Here is a 21,580-nt window from a genome sequence, read left to right as displayed (position 1 = left end):
GCCTAGCTCTTAGGTAGCATCTTTCCTCAGTAGATATCAATGTCCTTTATAATGGAGGCCCATATCATTATCCCCATGTTACAGATGGGGAAACTGAGGCACAGAGCAGGGGACTTGAGTTGCCCAAGGTCACCCAGCAAACCAGTGACAGGGCTGGGAACTGAACTAATGTCTTCTGAGTCCAGCATCCTATCCACTAGCACCCACTGCCTCCCTTACATACAAAGGAATGACTTCATCTACCACTGAAATACAGCCACCTCTGGGGTGGAACACGGCAGCTGGTACGTTGTTTTAACTGTGGATTCTTAAACACACAGTGCAGGTTTTATTGCAGCCACACAGTAACCACAGTTACAATGTAGCAGTTCAGCTGGGCATTCCCACATAGAGTACCTGGTGCTATGAACTCGGCTGGTTCCTCTCCGTCCTGCTCTAGGTAGATGTCCCCATTGGCCCAATGCAGCCGTACTTCCTTGACACCTGGAGCTTCAGCTTTCCAGCCCTCAGGCCCTTGGCAACAAATGCACAAAATCAGAGCATGCAGTGGGGCATGATGGGAAATATAACATGGAGCATGCAGTCGGTACCTCCTGCAGAATAGTCATCTATTTGATCTGGGCAGACGCGTCACAACAAGAACACATTTGGAAATCTAGTCCTTATTTAGATTTTTAGGGGGGCTGCATCTCAGGAATGTCTTGCCCAAATGACCCCCAAACTGGCCCATTAATACAAGCCAACAGCCCCAGGAGGCACAGCAAGTTTCAAGACAATCTGAGACAGCACACCGATTTTAGAGCACTAAAAGAATCATCCACTTCTGAACAGAAAAGCTCTGCTCAACGTGAACTATAAAAGAGCTGGCGCATGACTAGCTAACTGGGAGCTGAGCCCTTGAAAATCTGTCCTGAAACGAGCAACCCAAATGTGGCTCGATTTCCTACCACAGAAAAACACATGGTCTAAAGCCTGGCTCTATTTCAAATTTATGGAACACATGACAGGGATGTGGCAATTGGTAACATATTTTTAATACCATCAGGATAAGCTTTCATCGGATGTCGTTCCACACCACCAGCTTTATGGCAGCCGTGCACAGGTCAGGTTACATTCATGGGCACGATAGCTGAGCTACCCACATGGGGAATACATGGGAATTTTTCCTCCACTGGGGCAGGAAGCCCACCCCCAGGGTGATGCTCAGTGGTTGTATTATGTATGTTTCTTGTGATGCTCAGCAGAGGGCAGAATGTCCTCACATATGCAGCACAGAGATGGGATTTGTTAGTTTCTAGTACTCCTGTTCTTTTTGCAAATACAGACTAACAAGGCTACTACTCTGAAGCCTTATGAGACATATCCTGGCTGCAGGCCCAGTGGAGATGAAGTCCTGTTTTCATGGCCTGAGCAGTACCTTCCCTCCATCAAAGCTAGGGTCATGCAGGGGCCTTTCCCCGGTGGGAATAACCCACGCTATGCACAATGTTAGGCCAAGGTTGGGAGGAGGAGGTAGGGTGGCCAGATAGCAAGTTTGAAAAATCGGGATGGGGGGGGGAGCAATAGGTGCCTATATAAGAAACAGCCGCAAATATCAGGACTGTCCCTATAAAATTGGGACTTCTTGTCACCCTAGGAGGAGGAAGACGACAAAGAGGTTCCAAAGTGTGAGCAGAACCCTTGCACCAGCTGTTCACCCCTTACTAGGAGCCACATTTGAGAGGCAGAGAGAATCCAGAGGGAGCCAGGGGAAACCTCCTCCCACATGTTCATCTATCCCCTCCCCAAGCCAACAGAGCTTTTTCACCAGACTCTGCTCCACGGTTTTTGCGGGGAAAGGCCATTCAAACCTTTCAAAGCTACCCCAGCCCCTGGCCACTGCAGGATGGTCACAGCTTTCAGTAGCAACATCTGCCATTTAACCGGTACTTTACAGCCCATATACCAGTATCTAGGGGCCACGGCATCCACCACTTCCATGAGCTACTCTGGGGAGGAAGGTGGTAGTTATGTAATGGCCTCCCATAATGCCACGCAGCAGTTCTGGGCAGGAAGTGAAGGGGAATACTGGGTCCAGCTGAAATTGCAGGGGGAGTTTATGGTGGCAAATTTAAACTCGGCTGGTATCAGTGATTTATTTGCAGAGTGAGGGGAGGCCAGAGGACCGCCCCCTCCCCCAATCTAAGCCAGACCCAAACTTTTAATAAACCTCAGTGCAAAGCTTAGCCTCCATCCCAGGGTCTCCCTCCTCCAGCCCTGCCTCCCCTTTCCCAATGAGCAGGCACTGGTGTTGGGTCTGGTACCTTGGCTGAAGTCAGAGCGGACGTGGTGCACCTCATACTGGGCGGCTGCAGTGCACACAGTCGAGTGGCCATAGCAGAAGCAGCTGGTGCAGCCTGCGGGGTTGTGGGGCTGCAGATTGAATGAGCCAGGTTGGCATCTGGATGCAGGGTGACAAAACACAGCAGTGGTGCTGAACCGGGGATGCGGCAGGCATGCACGCTTGCAGTGGGGGAACTATAGCTACTCCCCTCCTGTCTGCTCCCCAAAGCATGCAGTTGAGGAGCAACGGGTGTGTGCATAGGCAGTAGGGAGGAAAGGAGGCCGAAGAAAGGGACTTCAAATCCCAACCTCTCCCAGCAGGAGTCGCTGGAGAGAAAATGCTGCGGGGGATACCTCAAATACTGCATTCCCAGCCTCTCTCAGCCAGCGTGGGCCCCCGGCGCGAGCAGAGCAGAGGCAGGAGGATTGCCAAGAATGGGAAAGGAGTGCGGGCTCTGGGGAATGAACCACTGCACTCCCAGCTCCTCCCAGCAGGAGGCACCACAGGGAGTGGGGGCAGAGAGCTGGCTGTGGGGAACCAGGGGCTGCTGCAGTCCTATCTTCTCCCAGCAGGTGGCACAGTAGGGAGCAGCGAGCTGGCCGTTCCTCTGGTCTCCACCCCCAATCTCATTGCTCCCGTGGGGACGGAGGGGGTGCTGCCTCGCTCATGCCCACCCTGGAGGGAGAGACTGACCCGGCAGTGGCTGAGCTCACACTGGGCGCCCTGACACCTGAAAGCGGGGAGGGGAGGCTTTTTCCAGCCCCCAGCCTTTTTCCAGTCCCCAGCACGGCCCGAGATGGTGCTTCGCTCACCTGTTGCACAGGTAGCCTTCCACCTTCTCCTTGCAGGAGCAGCGCCCCGAGTTGGGGTCGCAGGTCCCCACGCTGCCGGCAGGGTTGCAGGCACAGGGTCTGCAGAGGCAAAAGCCAACAGCGTGAGACCAACTCCCCACTCACCCGCCTGTCAGCCCTTGGCCCTATCAGGTCAGGGCCAAGGCTGCGCTCAGGGGTGGGAAGCGGAGAGGGGCCAAGCTCCCCTGAAGTGCAGGGGAGCCAGTTCTCTCACCTGCAGCCCCCTTCGCTCAGGGAGTGGAACCCAGCCCGGCAGCGCTCGCACTTCCAGCCAGTCACGCTGGCCTTGCAGTCGCAGGCCCCCGAGCTGTCACACTGGAGCCGCAGGGAGCCTGCGAGGAACCAAACCAAGAGGAAGCCGTGAGAGAGGGGCTGGCAAGAGAGGGAGACTGCTCTCTCTCCCCCCCCCTGGCCCCCGCCACAAAGGGGAGCAAGGACTCTGCCTCGAGCACAGCGCTATGGAACCTGCGGGAGGCGGATCGGGAAGGGAGGTGCCTCCAGGAGTCATGGGCTGAGGGAAGAGCATGCTGCAATAGGTGGCAAAGAGGACAAGTCACAGAAAAGTAGAGTGCGTGTGGGACCTGACGGAGAGAGCAGGGCGTGGCGTGGGGCAGGGTGGAAGAGACGCTCCCCGGGATGGGACATGGTTGAACATTTAAGGTTTATGGTTTTTTTAAGAGGTCTCGAACCAATCACTGAGGATGCACCTTTGTCCCTTCCCCGCAGTTAACTGGGCCCACATTTCTGCCACAGTTAAGAGGATTTAGGCCTCTCGCTCCCTGGAGCGGGTGAGGGGCCTAGTCTACACTCGAAAAGTTTGGCTGGGATAGGTATACCAGCATAGCTTCCCAGTGCAGACGCACTTATATGGCCAAAAAAGGCTTTTGTAGGTGCAGCTTATACCGGTTCCCGGAGTGAAATGAGGTCTGTTGTATCTACACTAGGGCTTTCGCCAGCATAACTGTGTCGGTGGGAAAAAAAAAAAAAGTCACAGCCCTCACCAACATTGCTGTAACTATCTAGTCTAGCCCTGCCGTGAGACACAGGCCAAGTGCAGCGCCGGGGTCACGGCTTTGCCAGGTGGAGGCTGGACAAGCTGGCGGGACATGGCATCACCTGCGCCAGGGCCGCCCCGTTTCCTCCCCCCAGCGGTGTTGCCGTGCACCACATACCCGCCGTGTTGCAGTTGCATGGCTGGCAGGCCGTCTGCCCACCCCACCGGTAGTAGTTCTGCCGGCAGCGCTCGCAGTGCGGCCCGTCGGTGTTATCCTGGCAGTTCAGGCAATGGCCACCATGTCCCGTGCTCCGGTACAGCTCCCGGTCGTAGAAGCACTCCACCGATCGGCCGCTGCAGTTGCACGCTGTGCCGGAGGGAGTGGGGGGCAGGTAAGAGCGAGAACGTCACAGGGGCCAAAACAGACATGGAGATGGAGGGGCTTGGGTCTGACTTGCCACTGGGGGGTGGGGAGGGACTGAGCTGAGACAAACCCATGGCACTTGGGACCTCCGCTGGGTTCCAGCCCAGGTCCCCTGGAGTGAACGGATGATGTGTTACCTCACTGGACGGCTATTATTATTATTCTGTATTGTTTGTAATCTGGGAGAACCAGGAGCCCCCGTCATGGGTCAGGACCCCTTTGTGCTAGGGGTTAAGCACAGCACAAAGGTAAGCCCTGTGCCAAGAGCCTATAATGGAAATGCAGCCCCCTTTCCTGCTTCTGGGGTGCAGTCAGGGAATTCCCCGTGCAAGGCCACGCGCATCTGTGCTAGTCCTCAGAGTTCCCACAGTTTCTCCGTCAGCGTCCAGATGCTAAATGCACTGACAATCGTCCGTGTGTCTGTCTCTGACTGTAGGTAGCGCTCTTGCCTCTGAGTCGACCTTGTTATTTGCTGAGCACCCCCGGGGGCTAAGAGCACTGCTACATACAGGAGATCAAACCCATGCCCCATGACGCTTATAGTCTTAATTGGATGGAAAACCCAAAATATATGCCTGCCCTCAGAGAAGGGCTGATGTAACAGATGGGTGACCCCCTGGGTGCAGCATGGGCATCTCTTTCCACAGTGGCTGGAGCTGTCCTGCAAGAGGAAGGAGCTGTTCTCTTGCTGTGCCAGGGTGCAGGAGAGGGCACTGCCCTGGGTCAGAACCAGGACCCTAAGCTGACTTCCCCCAGCATCTGACGTTAGCAGCTTTTGGCCACTGCCCACCAGGGCTGGATTCGAACTGGCAACCTACAGGAACAAGGCTCCCGGGACCCCGAGAAAAAATGATTTTCTGAATGGCAGAGTCAGCCTGCTGAGTGAGGAGTGGGGCCAGTCAGCTTCCTGAGAGCGCCTGCAGGGCCCTAAGACCTGGTACTCACGGACACACTCGTTGGCGGACTGAGCAGTTCCTCGCGCCCATGGCCGGTCCTGGTAGAAAGCCTGGCATTGCTCGCAGTCCACCCCGGTGGTGTTGTGCTGGCAGAGGCAAACCAGCTGGCCCATTTCATTGGGGGCACACTCGCTGGCATGGCCGTTGCACTTACACCTGCAAGGGAGCCAAGGGGCTGTCACTGTCAGGGTTGGGCTGAGCCTTGGGAGCGTTAATTAGAATGAACATTGTGCTCAGCAGAGCCATTCCCTCCGTAGGCATGCCCAGCTTCCATGGACTGCAGGGAATCCACTGACTCCAATGACGGGCTCACCCCTGGATTTGGTCCAGTTTGTGGTGGCGCCAGGGTGTTATTTCAAGGAGGTGAAGCTACTCTAGAGCAGCGGTTCCAGACTGCTGTACCCCTTTCAGGAGTCTGATGGTCTTGCATACCCCAAGTTTCACCTCACTTAAAAACTTGGACCATGGTAAGTGGACTGGGTTAGGTGCCACATAAGGACATCCAGCTGAACCAAGCTTAGCTCAGCCCCCCATGGCTCAGCCGGGGCAGCTGCCTACAGCACACAAGGGCACTGGTTCTAGCCCAGCTAGCAGAAGACAGGCTGAGCTGGCAGGTCAAGTGCACTGTAGTGTCTAGCCAGCAGCTGGTGAGTGCACAGGGATGTGCCTGAGGGGGTGGGCTGCTGGGCTGGTTTCAGGGCCCCCAGGAGAGCATCGGGGTATGGACAGAACAGACGTCACTCAAACAGGAGGAGGAGGGAAAGCAGCACAGGCTGGGCCCATTTCAAGGCCACCCATCCCTCTCCCACAGGCGCTCCCCAGCAGCACCAGCTGCGGGGTCATTGAGACTGAGGGTGGCCTGATCAGACGCTAATGAGTTCCAGCTGTTTGGGACTGGAGTGTCAGATGAAGTTGCTGTGTGCTCCTCTCCCAGCGTCTCTACTCTGGAGCGTGGGGAGCAGCTCTCACTTGGCCATTGAGATGTTGACCCTCGGGATCCGATGGGAGCAGGGAGATACTGACAGTACAGCCTCGTTCCGGGCACCTGAGGGGGAAGAGCATGGAGGGCGGGAGGTGCCCTTCTCCATGGGAGTGCTCATCTGCAGTACGCTCACTCGCAGGTACTGCAGGCCTGGCCCAGTTTGTCCTCCAGAAGCAGAGAACTCCACCAGGCTTTAGCAGGAGAAACCTGGGCCGGCAATGGCGGATCAAAAAAGAGGAAGGACTCAGCTAAACCCTGCAGCAGTTCCAACTTTGTCCTCTCCTTCCTGTCAAGCCCAGCGACTCCAGGCCTGAGCGCCCAGGGCCAGCTGTCATACAAGCCAAGCAAGCGGCCCCTTGCCATACGGCCCACCCTGCTTAGAGTGCACTGGGTTGAACAGGCCAGGGTTTAACCCTTTGGACACTGAAGAGGAGGATATTGGTGTCCTGGGCCTTCTCCCTCAGTCCCACAGGAGCTCAGCCTCCACACTCTGCTGTCACCCACAGGCCTTTGCACCCCACCCATCTGATCTTGACCACTGGCTGCTCTTCCCTGCACCAGTTCCTCCCCACCCATGGCCTGACCCACTAGGGAGACCTGTCTCGGCTGGTCTGAGGGAGCAACTGGGAACCAGCAGGGGGCAACTGAAGGAAAAGGAGAAAAAAGAGGGGGTTCTCCCGAGCATCCTGCCTGCTAACAGCTGGAGACCCCTCCTCTCACAGACCAGCCTCCCTCCCTGGCTCCAGCCTGCTAAGCCTCACCCATGCCCCAAAGCTCACAGACAGTCTGGACCCCAGGAGCCGAGGGCACTGCGCACCGAAAGGGCAGTCTCCCACAATCACAAGCCCTGTGCGTCGGCAGGAAGAAAGCTGGCCCTGCTCCAGGGCAGGCGGGAGCCGGAAGGCTCTGCTAGCGCTGCTGTTGTGTTTGGGTGAGTTGTGTGTTATGGCTGGTTTGCTAATCCCCGAACAGGGCTTTGTTTGGCGCTCCCTCTGCGAAGGCGTAGCATGGGAGCCGAGGGTTCATTTCTCCCACAATAGTTTTGACCGGCAGCCCGCACCGCAGCTCTATGTCCGACTGCTTGGGCTGTGTAAATGCTCTATGTATTGAATACAAACTGTGCACCATATGCAAACAGGACAAAGCCTGTTCCACACATGAGCAGGTTTCCACAGCCTGTTCCCCTGCCAGGTCCTGTTTGCTGGAGATCCATCTCCCTTGACTCCCTGCCTGCTGCCTCCTGAAGGTTCCTTTTCCATCTGATAACGAGAACATCCATAAAGCCCCAGCACCTGGGAGCTGAAGCTGGGAACTTTGGGCAGAGAAAGAGTGACACACTTTCTAAATCCATTGAGATGCATGGGCCTGGGAGAGCTTTCTGGAGGGACTGAGAGGGAAGATGGCAAGTATAATCCTAGAAACATATGCCTGGAAAGGACCTCGATAGGTCATCTAGTTCAGTCCCTTGCAGAGGCAGGATTAAGTATTATTTAGACCATCCCTGACAGGCGTTTGTCTAACTTGTTCTTAAAAGCCTCCAGCGGTGGAGATTTCACAACCTTCTGAGGCAATTTGTTCCAGTGCTTAATTACCCTGACAGTTAGGAAGTTTTTCCTGTTTCTAACCTAAATCTCCCTTGCTGCAATTTAAGCCCATTTCTTCTTGTCCAGTCCTCTGCAGATAAGAAGAACAATTTATTATCCCCTTTATGTACTTGAAGACTTGTGTCCCCTCAGTCTTCTCTTCTCCAAACTAAACAAACCTAATTTTTTTTCCCCAATCTTTCCTCATAGGTCAGGTTTTGTAGACCTTTTAATCATTTTTGTTGCTCTCCTCTGGACTGTCTCCAATTTGTCCACATCTTTCCTGAGGCGCCTTGCCCAGAACTGGACACAGAACTCCATCTGAGGCCTTATCAGGGCAGAGTAGAGCAGAAAAATGACTTCTTGCATCATGCTTGCTACATTCCTGCTAATTCAGCCCAGAACGATGTTCGCTTTTTTTGAAACAGTATTACACTGTTGTCTCCTTTTTAGATTGTGAGCCACTATAACCCCCATGTGCAAAATAGGGACTGCGCTGCTTAAACAGGGGGGAACTGGAGTGTAAGTGCCTCTCATCTGTGGCTCTCAAAAGGCTTTAAGCCTCACATCCTCCCTTTGTACCATCATCTCCATTTTACAAATGGGAAAACTGAGGAACAAGGAGATTAAATGGCTTGTCCCAATCACACAGTCTCAGAGCTGGGGGCAGAACCCAGGGGTCCTGACTCCCCGTCCTATCCCTTTACCACAAGAACATCCTTCCTTCCACTTCTTCTCCCCATGCCCCACCCACGCCTTACCTGCCGCCAACCGAGAAGTCGGAGATGGCGTAATAGTAGGACTGCAGCACCTTGGGATCCTTGAAGATGTCGTCCCCGAATGTGTTGAGCCGGTTCAAGGAGATGAGCAGGTCAGTGCCGGTCACCCACTCCTGAGGAGTTCAGGCCACAAGAGAGCAGCTGGTGAGTGGCCCAAGCAAACACATCACCCTGGGGGGGGGTGCGGGGGAGGGTCAGCAGCCCCTTTACAAGAGGGAGCAGAGGAGGCAACAGAACCACCACACCACCTTGAGGAACCACCATGTGTATAGCACTACGTCCTCTCCTTAATTCATCGAACCCTCATGCTGCTTAGACACGCACATGCACATGCCAGAAATCGTGCAGTCCAGGTGTGGCATGAACTTGTCTTCTCTCCATCTGCACCATGTCCTCCCATGCCGAGGGAGGCCCTGAAACGTTCTCCCCATTTGGCTGGCAGCAGAGAGGGGCCCCAAGACCTGACTGGATCCCAGTTTCAAAATAGCCAATGTTTTGGGAAGTTTGGGTCTGGGCTTGATTGGACCCATTGAGATGGAAGATGCTCAGATCCCACAGTGATAGGTGACCTAATGAATGATGGATGGATGAGATAAAATTTAGGATCCAAAGTCTTCAAAATGCAAGTGTGTTTGGACCTGGGATTTTGGTCCAGGTCCATTTTGGGTCACAGCTGGTAATGGCTAGCTTTTGAGTGATTTACGGAAAACAACTTTCCTCCTTGCTTCTGGGAGAATGAGTATGATAAGGACATTGCTCTGTGTCTTCTCAGGGCACGCAGGCAGCAGGCACCAGCGGGGTCACTCTGAAGAGAGAACTTTTTTGCTTCTCTACTTCTCCCCCATCCCCACCCCTTCATCAGAGACCTCCGTTCTCTGCACAGAGCTGGAGCGGAAGATCTGACATTTGTGAAAGTCCTCTCTCCGAGGGTTCCGGTCAGGAGGAGATTCACTGAAGGAGCTGCCACAAAGTCAGATGATATAAAGCCAGAGACTGGAACGTTACCATTCTATGGAAGAACTGACGGGAGCTGAAGGGGACGTTCTGCTGCTAGTGTATAGGATGTATCCTCTCCACTAAGCCCCCTGAATATGTACTTTCCACCACCTTCAAGTCCCTTTGAGAGCACAGTGTGGTCCAACCTTAGGCCTGGTACCTGAACACAACCCTAGTTCCCAATATTGGTAGCAAAATGAGGGAGAACCTTAGACTATGAAGTTGAACGAAGACTAAATGTTCTGAGTCCCAGGATATGTCTACATTGGAATTGGTAATTTCCAGTCGACTAGACATACCCACTCTAGCTCTGGCTGAGCTAGTGCACTAAAAACAGAAGTGTAGCCATGGCGACTGAAGGGCTAGCCATTGGAGTATGTGCCTAGGCTCTCGGACAGCATCGTACTCAGGGCAGTTGGCCCATCCTGCCGCTCATCCACTGCAGCCGTGCTGCTATTTTTAGTACACTAGGTCAGGCATAGCTAGAGCGGGTATGCCTACTCGCGCTGGAAATTACACCTTCCAGTTCCAGTGCAGACCTCCCAATGGTGTTGGGAATGGGGTTAGCCAGCGAGAGTCTGGAAGAACTGGATTAAGGCCAGCCTAGCACGATCCATTCTACTAGGGTGCTGGAGGTTATTCACCAAGGGCTTGGTGGATCAGAGTTTGGGCCAGCTGAACACGGTCCATCAGACCCCTATAAATCCAGCTCAGAAACATATTGCACATCTGTACATTCACACACACATACACTCACATCGGAGCAGAATGGAGTCTCACTTTATCTGAACAGATCTTTCTAATGTGCCCACCCCCATGGTACCTGAGCACTAACAATATCGCAGATCTCCAAACACGGTTCCCAATGCCAGCTCCCCTGAGCCACCTGGTCTGCTGGACACACATGGCCGCCTCCAACCCTGAGCCCAGTACCTGTAGCACATGGCTCTTGTCAAAGCTGTAGGCGCTGGGCCGGCCCTCCAGGGTGGAGAAGGCCACATTCCCTCCACTCAGCGGGGAGATGTCGCTGAACTCCTCAGTGCAGAAGGCCACTTGCTCATCCTCACCAGGCCGCAGGTACTGCCGCTCTTGCTTCCTGTAGGTCTTCCCACAGGAGGCGCTGTAGTACTGGTACGGGATCCAGGGCCCGTCCACATGGCTGCGTTTGTAAATAGCAAAGCTCTCTGGCCGGCTTGTGTGAAACTTCAGCCGCACATAGGTGATTTCATAGGACTTCCCTGAAGAAGGAGGAGAAGAGAAGGCAACGTGGTTAGGTGCCAAGAGCTCATCCACAGTCTGTACATCTCTCTTTGGGTACCACCAATTTCAGGAGCTACAAATGCTTGTCAAAATCTGCTGACATAGGTCATTCATGCCATGGGGTAACTGACTTATTGCCCATGCTAACCCCATATGTTGTGCCACGAGGAACCTGTGACAGCTGCTTCTAAATGAGGAGGTGTAACATTGTCCCCGTGTTACAGCTGGGGAAACTGAGGTTCAAGAGAGCTGATGAAGTGATTTTTCCAAGGGAAAGGAATTACTGAAGTGGTTGGGGATAAAACCTAGGAATCCTGAGGCCCAGCCCTGTGCTCTAGGTGTTCTGTGAATACACAGAGGACTTCAGGACTGTCATTCTGACACTCTTCTTACCAGCACAAAATTCACACCCACATTTTAAATGCTAGAAAAGGGAATGTTTTACAGAGATGCTACCCCAGAGGAATGAGCCATCAGAACAGGTCCGTCCCCAATTGATGGGGCAGGGATGAGCAAATGTTTCCTCTCCTGGACATGCCCCACGTCAACACCAGGCAGGAAATTCTTGCTCACACGGACGCCAGTCGCACCTTGGATTCCCCTGGACAACACCAGCTCAGAGCGACCCAGCATGCCCAGTGTCCCTGATAGCTCCTGCTTTTGCTGTTTCAAGCAACCTGTTTATTTTCTCTCTGTCTGTTTCTCTTGACACACAGAGAGATGCGTCAGCCCAAAGACAGCTTTGCAGCTGCTCTTCCAGTGCTGGTCCATGCCAATGATGGGAAGGAAGATGCTGGATATTAAAAAGCAGCCAATCCATCCAGGTCAAAAGATCAGAGCTGGGACCCAGACCAGACACTCAGCTTCTCAGGTGCCAGCCGAAATCCAGCCTAGCTTGAGGTCGTTGCCACCTAATAGCTGCTTGGTGATCTCTGCAAAATGGGTTTGCTGGGTCTCAAGCCAGATTCCAGCAGACAAGTATCCTGCGCACACACAAAAAGGCTCAATTCTGAGCTCACTCACACCCATGAGACTCAGGAATGAACTTCACTGAAGTCAATGAGCCAGCTCCTCAGATGGTGAAGTCAACAGAGCTATGCTGATTTACAGCAGCTGAAGAGCTTGTCCAATGGAGCTAGACTGCTGTAAAATCAACGTAAGGGAGAGGAGAATCAGGCCCACCATCACCAACTGGCCTCCTTCAGGGCAGCATTAGGAAAGGAGCTGAAGGACTCGGTGGACCATGGAGACTCAGCTCCCTTGTTGGCCTTTTGAGTGAAGGTTGACACCACCCGCTGAAAGAGCAGCGTGCGGAGGAGGCTGCAGTGAGGATAAACAGAGGGGGTCCAGTCCCCGAGGGCAGTCAATCCACCACTACAATTGCTTATTGAAAACATTAGTGAGAAAAAATAATACAAATATCAAACTGCTTAATTGCCAGAGACAAAGGACTGGGTTCAACTCCGAGAGCTGGTTCTTCCATAATTATACTACTATTGATAGTACAAAACAATCCGCTACAAGGTTTGGGCTTTGTTGGAAAAGATAATGAGTCCAGAATGTTAGACGAGTTATTTGGGGACTAAGAAAAACCAGCCTTTAATTGGACCCATATGAATTATGTCGGCTATGGGCTGTGACTTTGTAAGAATGCTGTCAGGGAGCGGAGATAACTCAGGCTACCGCCGGGCTGTGGGGGGAAGAATCTGCCATGGATCAGCAGTGCCCAGATTCTCTCTTGTCATCACAGAAACCTGACTACTGTTTGCAGTTCTGTCTTCGGGAGAGATTTGCTGATAACCTTGCAAGAAGGCAGCAAGCGTTAGGGGAAGTTGACAGCAACTGCTCCCCCTTGGAGACAACCCCTTTTACAGGATGACTCTTGAAAGGCGCTGAGTGCTGAATATCCACTGAGTTCAGTGGGAGCGGAGGCTGAGCACCTCTGAGGATCGGGCCCAGCGTGGCTGTTGTACCCATACTCTCTCTTCTCTTTCTTTTCCAACTTTGCTGTTCCTCTCTGGTTGCCTTCCACCCTCTGGGAGCTTTCTAAATTGATCCTAGTGGAGGCTTTATCTGCAGCTGGGTTCTGTGCTCACTGACCTGCTTCCAACTCATTGCTCTTGCGAGAAATAATGCATTTCTAATGTCTTTTGTGAGAGTTCCTTTGGTTTCATAGAATCATAGAATATCAGGGTTGGAAGGGACCCCAGGAGGCCATCCAGTCCAACCCCCTGCTCAAAGCAGGACCAATCCCCAATTAAATCATCCCAGCCAGGGCTTTGTCAAGCCGGACCTTAAAAACTTCTAAGGAAGGAGATTCTACCACCTCCCTAGGTAACGCATTCCAGTGTTTCACCACCCTCCTAGTGAAAAAGTTTTTCCTAATATCCAACCTAAACCTCCCCCACTGCAACTTGAGACCATTACTCCTTGTTCTGTCCTCTTCTACCACTGAGAATAGTCTAGAACCATCCTCTCTGGAACCACCTCTCAGGTAGTTGAAAGCAGCTATCAAATCCGCCCTCATTCTTCTCTTCTGCAGACTAAACAATCCCAGTTCCCTCAGCCTCTCCTCGTAAGTCATGTGTTCCAGACCCCTAATCATTTTTGTTGCCCTTCGCTGGACTCTCTCCAATTTATCCACATCCTTCTTGTAGTGTGGGGCCCAAAACTGGACACAGTACTCCAGATGAGGCCTCACCAATGTCGAATAGAGCGGAATGATCACGTCCCTCGATCTGCTGGCAATGCCCCTACATATACATCCCAAAATGCCATTGGCCTTCTTGGCAACAAGGGCACACTGCTGACTCATATCCAGCTTCTCGTCCACTGTCACCCCTAGGTCCTTTTCCGCAGAACTGCTGCCTAGCCATTCGGTCCCTAGTCTGTAGCTGTGCATTGGGTTCTTCCGTCCTAAGTGCAGGACCCTGCACTTATCCTTATTGAACCTCATCAGATTTCTTTTGGCCCAATCCTCCAATTTGTCTAGGTCCCTCTGTATCCTATCCCTGCCCTCCAGCGTATCTACCACTCCTCCCAGTTTAGTATCATCCGCAAATTTGCTGAGAGTGCAAACCACACCATCCTCCAGATCATTTATGAAGATATTGAACAAAACCGGCCCCACGACCGACCCCTGGGGCACTCCACTTGACACCGGCTGCCAACTAGACATGGAGCCACTGATCACTACCCGTTGAGCCCGACAATCTAGCCAACTTTCTACCCACCTTATAGTGCATTCATCCAGCCCATACTTCTTTAACTTGGTGGGTCTCAGTCTAGTTCCCAGGGAGGCAGAACACAAACCACCATGACAACTGGCTCTGACTTGTGTTCTCTGCAGAGGCTCAGGATTGGCTGGGGTGGGGCGGGTGACCTCTCACCCCAAGTAGTGGTTCCCTCCAGGTCCAGATTGAGGCCACGGTGGATAAAATTGGATGATGAAAAATAATAATCATCAGATTTTTTTGGTTAATTTAAATACAGTTTTGTTTTAAAAAATAAACCTATTTAAATTTGAAATTATGATAACCTATGTTATGGGGTAAACTTACTATGATCGATTAAAATAATGTAAATTAAACTTCAGAAATTAATATTAGGCAGTACATGTTTGCTGACAAAGTTTTAGGCAAAAGTCAAAGCACTGAGCTGGTGGAAGTCACTGGCTCAGCACCTGGAACCACCGTTCTTTGAAGTACAAAACCAGCTTTTGACAGCATTGGCCTCTTCTGCAGATGCAGTGAGAATATATTCTTCATTTCAGTTTATTCAACTTGTTCAGTTCAATGACTAATTCATTCAAAGTCAAGAAACCCGGTGGGAGTTGAAACATTAGAAAAAATTGTTTTCCTCTCCCAATTTATGGATGAAAGTGAGGTGTGAGGGGATGAGATCTACTAGTTCTAAAATCTTGAAGGACATGGTGATCAGAAAGAATCATCTTAATTCACTAACTACAGATAACACTTCCTTTGTTTAATAAGTCAGTCAGTTTTAAATGCAAAAGATGGTTTGATTAACTTTTTTTCTTGTGTATCCAGCACATTTAAGGTTTAATTTAACTAATTTTAAAAAATTTAAATGTTTTTGTGCATTAATTTAATTTCATTTTCCCTCCAAACAGCTTGATGCAAATCATGAGTAAAAGAAATAATTCCCATCTAGTAAATAAGAAATGTATCAATCACCATTTCTAACAATAAAAAAAGTAAAAATTACAAATCTGAATACATGTATGTTAAGCTATATAATTGCTTAAAGAAATACGTATAGATACAGTGTATTGTCCTGGTTAGGAAAAAAAGCAGCACCAAATTTAGGCTAAAGCTATATTTAGTTGCAAATCAACATGATTCAGTGGTTACCAACCAATGAGAATCAAGTCTTCTTTAGGAAAAAAAAAACAACTAAGTACAAGTGCAAATCACGATTAAAAATTGATTATTTAAATCAAGGTTAACTCCATGCTGTTTAAATCATGATTAAAATTGGTGATTTAAATCAATCCATCCTGGCAGAGGCACACTGGACGGGCAGCGTTGTTGAAGCTTGCCTTGATGATGCCCATGTCCTGCCTGTCCTGGGAAAGACTCACACCCTGGTCTCATGTAGGACTCCTGAAGGTCTTTGGGGTGGAATTCCAGACACCCTGGGTGGGTTTATTCCCAGACAGGAAATTCCTTGGGGGCGTTTACCAAAATGGCAGGAGGTCACAGCTGTCAATGCGCAAAACAATTTCCTCTGGGAGGGGAGCTGGTCTCTGCACTGTGTCAATAAACAACCATTGAATGACCCTCACAGAATCAGCTTGGATTCCAGCTAAGTAGCAGACGGCGGGAGCAGCGGGAATCGGAGATCCCAGGTTCAATCTCCAGGCTATCAGATTAATAAAAGACTGCACATCAGAGAAGGTTTTGGAGTTTGCTCTTGGCCCAAGACACTAAGATAAAATTAATGGACCAAACTGTGTTCTCGTGAGAATCTGGATAATTCATTTGACTACAGACGTGGCTAGCACCGACAAAAATTCTGGCACATAAGGATTTTCCGTTAGTAGCCCAGCAGGGGCGGAGGGGAGGGGAGGGGAGGAGTAAAAGAACCGACAAGCAGCAAACTGTGCATAGAGGAAGAAAATGAGCACTGCACGTTGCACGATCTGGTGGGTAGAGGAGGAGAATGGGAAACAGGACTCCTGGTGCTATTCCCAGCTCTGCTGCTTACTCTTTGGGCCTCAGTTTGCTTATCTGTAAAATGAGAAAGATCCACCGGGCTGGGAGGCTAAATTGTTTAAGTCAGTAAAACTATTTGAGGTCTCTGGATGAAAAGGACTATAGATGGGCTGAGTATTATTGTAATATATAAGTGTCACATCCACCTACACTCTCAGCTGTACCCTCAGATGGAGAAGCCACGCATTAGTCCTCAATGACATGAACAGTTGCTACACAAGGATCCATCCCTTAAGAGTCAAACTGGCTCCTCCTTCCCCCTCTTAGGCACAGAGAGATGTTTCATAGATTATAAGGAGGGTGTTATAAAGCAGCTACTGAAGCAGGACATTTTTAAAATCAGCAGGTCCTGTTAACTTGCATCCAGAAGTTTTAAAAGAGCTGGCCGAGTAGCACTCTGGCCCATTAATGTTGATTTTCAATAATTCTTGGAACACTAGCGAAGTTCCAGGGGATTAACACAAAGCTGCTGTTGTGTCAATATTTAAAAGGGTAAACAGGATGAGCCAGTCAAAAAACAGATGATACAGGACTCAGTTAATAAAGAATTAAGGGAGGGTAATATAAATAATGCTAATTACCATGGGTTTATGGAAAAACAGATCTCAAACTAATTCATCATCTTTTCTGATGAGATTACAAGTTTGGTTGATACAGGTAATAACAGCAATGTAATATACTTAGATTTCTGTAAGGCATTTGACTTGGTACAACACAACATTTTGATTAAGAATCTAAAACAATACAAAAACATGGCACAATTAAATGGATTCAAAACTGGCTAAGTGATAGGTTACAAAATATAAATGTAAACAGGGAATCATCAGGTATGTTTCTAGTGGGGTCCTATGCTATTTAACAAGGTAATTTATCAATTACCTAGAAAACATAAAATAATTACTAATAAAGTTGGCAGGTAAAGATTGGGGGAGAGGTAAATAATGAAGCGGACTGGACACTGACACAGAGCAATCCAGATCCCTTGGAAAGCTGGGTGCAAGCAATTATGCGTATTAATAAGATCAAATGTAAAGTCATATCTAGGAACAAAGAATGTAGGTGATACTTACAGGATGGGGAACTCTATGTTGGGATGCAATGATTCTGAAAAGGATTTGAGGGGATAATCAGCTGAACATGTGCTTCCAGTTTGATGCTGTGGCCAAAGGGCTAATGTGATCCTTGGATGTTTCATCATGGGAGTATCGAGTAGGAGTACAGAGGTTATTTTACCTCTGTGTGGCACTGGTGTGACCACTGTGGGACTACTGTGTCCAGTTCTGCTGTTGATAGTTCAAGAAGGATGTTGGGGAAAAAAAACTTGGAGAGAAGTCAGAGAAGAACCACAAGAATAATTAAGGGATTGGGAAACATGCCTTATATTGAAAAACTCAAGGAGTTCACTCTATTAAGCTTAACAAAGAGGTTCAGGGATGACTTGATCACAGTCTATTAAATACCTACTTGGGGAAGACACATTTGATAACAGAGGGATCTTCAGTCTAGCAGACAAAGCTATCACAAGATCCACTGGCTGGAAGTTGAAGCAAGGCACATTCACAGGGGAAATAAGGTGCAAAAGTTTTTAACAGTGAGGGTAGTGAACCGTTGGGACAACTTAACAGTGGCTGTGCTGGATTTCCCATCACTGGAATTTTTTCAAAGCAAGTTTGGATATTTTTCTAAAAGATTTGCTCTAGTTCAAGCAGGAATTAGTTCCGAGAAGTCTTTGGTCTGTCTTACGCAGGACATCAGACTAGATTATCACAGTGATCCCTTATGGCCTTACAATCTATGAAGCTGTAAAAGGAAAAACCGGGTTTTATGGAGGTGGAACGTGGAATGAGCGCTTCTCGGCTCCTCCAGCGTCGCCTTTCATCCCAGACAGGAAGCCCAGTCCTAACTTTCTGGCGATTCAGAACAGATGTCTGCCTGGCTGTTCACGGGGGGCTGGGAAAGGAGTGACCTCTCTTGGAAACAAGCTGCTCCTGTCTCCCTCCGCCCTTACCCCCACTGTTCCCTTAGGAATCAGTGGCCACAGCACGAACCTTCCACCCTGATGGCTTTGCAGGAGCGGTGCTATCGACTGCTTCCATTGGGAAATGCACCATTGCATGTCCCCCAAGAGTAGCCCAAGCTAAACAGACACATACTCTGAGAGCTTTTGGCTGTTATTATTACTATTTATTATTTGTTTAGCTCCAACAATGACTGTCTGTAATCTCTTGTATTCAGAATGTGGATGGCAGGATATGAAAGAATGAAAATATTTGCGGAGGTGGCTAATTGCCAGGAGAGTTTATATAGCAGGGAAGCCTTTTCAGTTTTATTTATAATAGAAGGCATAAGCCCTTACATTTTAACTGCTGAAAAAGTGGGACAGTTTTAGAATATCTGAAATATATGGGCCAGATCTTCAGTTGGTGGAAACTGGCGTCGCTCCACTGAAATCAGAGCTATGCTCCTTTACACCAGTTGAAAACCTACCCCATAGGAATTGATTCACCACCATGTTAGTTTAGTTTTACACCCTTGGAACTGCATTGAAGTCAATGGAGATACACACTAGTGTAAAACTGACGGAGAACATTGGTGACCCCGGCCCATAATACACAGCTTTAAATAAGGTTTCAGAGTAGCAGCCGTGTTAGTCTGTATTCGTAAAAAGAAAAGGAGGACTTGTGGCACCTTAGAGACTAACCAATTTATTTGAGCATAAGCTTTCGTGAGCTACAGCTCACTTCATCGGATGCTTTAAATAGGAAGCACAAGCTACCATACACCTTCAACTGTTGGTGACTACTTTGAATACCCAAGTGTTATTGGCTATATAGAATCCCATCTGTTTTCACATACCTGTGCAATTCATTTAATTCAACATATAACTCTGTGGAAAATAATGATTTTTCCCCAAGAGAAAAAAAAGGGGTTTGTTGTTACCACATTGGACTGGGAGCCAAAATTCTTGCGACCTACTCTCTGCTCTGCCACTGATTGACTGTGTGGCCTTGGGCAAGTTGCTTCACTTTTCTGTGCCTCGGTTTCCTCATCTGTGAGCTGGAGATCATAATACTGATGGTTGGCACAGGGGCTGAATGCAGCTCCACTAATTACTCTTCATAAAATCACGGATGGAAAGTGCTATAGAAGTGCAAAGACTTAGGATACAGTCTATGATCCTTTCACAGTTGTTTTGAGGCTGGACAAATGCAGCTGGCAAATGGCAGCATGGGAAAGGTGTTTTGCCAGTTTGGGACTCACATGCCTTCTGGATCACATTATCCCATTCAGTCGGCAGGGCCCTATGCAGTCTGTCCCCCCTTCACCATAAACAAACCCCGCTTTCCAGTGCCCTGCCCCACTTCACTATGGGCCCAGCTATTTCTAGAAAGGTTCTTATCTGGTTCCCATCACCGCAGCGCCAGAGAAACTCACAGCTTTCAATGCATTTATCCTCACAGCACCTGAGAAGCAGGGAAGTGCTGTTATCCCCACTGTATAGATAGGGAGCTGAGGCATGCAGAGGCTAAGGGTACGTCTACACTGCAATCCAAGGGGCGACTGCAACATGCATACATGCACTAGCTTTTTTAGCCATACATGCATGGCTAAACATAGCAGTGAAGATGAGGGCGCAGAGGCTGTACAAGCCTGACCGGGACTCTGGGTACATACTTGCATGGTTGGCCCTTACGGGGGCATCTTCACGACTCCTTTTATCCACACTAACTAGTGTAAAGCCAGGATGGGAATGCCTAGGTGGGCTGCAGTCATCCCTCTAATTGCATGGGCCAAAGTCATAGAATCATAGAAACACAGGGTTAGAAGGGACCATCAGGGTCATCTAGTCCAACCCCCTGCCAAGATGCAGGTCACGCAAGGAATGGTGGAGTGCGGGACTCAGCCTGGCTCTTCTGAGTTTCAGACTAATGCCCCAACTACTGGGCCATCCTTCCTCCCACAGGTCCAGCTCACATTTTTAATCTCATCTGTACATGTGTATAATGTTGCTCTCTCTCGGGGCGGGGGGGGGGGGGGATAATCCTAGACGATCAGACCAGCCAACTCCCTCTTCACTTCAAGGGTCTTCTCTTTCCAGCAGCCCCTGCCACTCTGGGCCAGGCCCCTTGAAAGCAGAAGGTTCCCTGCGAAAGGACGGTTCCGGTCGCGCTTACCCAGGTGCAGGGTGATGTTGACAGAGTTGGGGTGCTGTATCCCGAAGGCCATGGACTGGCTCTGCCACCAGGTGCTCTGCTCCTGGCTGTGGAAGTCGGTCAGGTAGGTGGGGTTGTGGTGGAGCAAGGGGTCTCCCGCGTCGCAGCGGTGGCACAGCTTGGTGGTGTCCCGGGCTCCCATCTGGAGGCAGTAATCCTCGGGCGGGGAGCCGCACGTGTTGGTCGCCCACACCTCCCTGCCGAACGCTGCATTTTCGAAGGCGGGCGTGCAGTGCTGTGCCCGCCCCCACGGGTCGTAGCAGGAGTCCATGCCCCCTGCGGCAGGGTACGGCCCGAGGGACAGCAAGGCCAGGACACACAGACAAGGAGCCTGTGCCATAGCGAGCCTCAGAGGACACTGAGCTTCCTTCTCTCAGTCACAGCCTCTGGAGACTCTGGCAGGTCCCTCCTTTTTTGCCAGAGCAGCCCCGCTCTCGGATCCACTCGCTCCAGGTTCCATCTTGTGGATGCTGATGGAAATGCCAAAAAACAGGCTTATTTTTAAATCCAAGACAACGTATTCACCTTCTGTTGGCCCAAGATTGACGCCAGGGTCTATGGAGGCTTCACTGGACGTGGAGTGACGGAAAGAGGCCACAGCCCCTCTTCTCTCCATGGCCTATAGATGCCAAGGGATACCCCAAAAGTGTCTGGCCCTGGCTGTGGTTGGGGCGCACCTAGAGCCTCAGCACATCCTTGGAAGCCCCTGTCCTGACCCACCCTTACCACCTCCATCCTGGTCTCACCACTGTGGGCCTTTGTGGCAAAGCACAAGGCCAGCCAGAGAATTCTGGGAAGGATTCTATGGGAGGGACCCCCCAAACCGGACTCATTTTACATAAAAGGCGTATGGGCCCCCGCTGTGGGAATAGGGCCCAGCAGTCTGTTCCCATCAGCCCAGCAATGGCTCTGTAATGTTTCACATCCGTCACATTTTCCAGGCTCTTTGCAAGAAGAGGGCTAGAAAGAAACTTTTCTTTT

General features: G+C 50.4%; 1 protein-coding gene across 1 annotated transcript in view; it reads right to left on the bottom strand.

The window, feature by feature from the left end:
* LAMC3 (laminin subunit gamma 3) overlaps nt 1-20,939 on the bottom strand; it is a 42,812-nt gene extending 21,873 nt beyond the window's left edge. The window contains exons 1-9 of the mRNA XM_077835982.1: nt 20,561-20,939; nt 10,822-11,126; nt 8,875-9,005; nt 5,538-5,704; nt 4,347-4,535; nt 3,389-3,506; nt 3,136-3,234; nt 2,304-2,440; nt 397-513 (exon numbers count right to left, since the gene is read on the bottom strand). Coding sequence (XP_077692108.1) covers nt 397-513; nt 2,304-2,440; nt 3,136-3,234; nt 3,389-3,506; nt 4,347-4,535; nt 5,538-5,704; nt 8,875-9,005; nt 10,822-11,126; nt 20,561-20,939 — 1,642 coding nt within the window. The remainder of the gene's footprint in view (nt 1-396; nt 514-2,303; nt 2,441-3,135; nt 3,235-3,388; nt 3,507-4,346; nt 4,536-5,537; nt 5,705-8,874; nt 9,006-10,821; nt 11,127-20,560) is intronic.
* Nucleotides 20,940-21,580: the final 641 nt, after the last annotated feature.

The sequence above is a fragment of the Eretmochelys imbricata genome, chromosome 16 (genome assembly GCF_965152235.1).
Source record: "Eretmochelys imbricata isolate rEreImb1 chromosome 16, rEreImb1.hap1, whole genome shotgun sequence".
Taxonomy (NCBI): Eukaryota; Metazoa; Chordata; order Testudines; family Cheloniidae; genus Eretmochelys; species Eretmochelys imbricata.
This window is presented reverse-complemented; position numbering and strand designations above follow the sequence as displayed.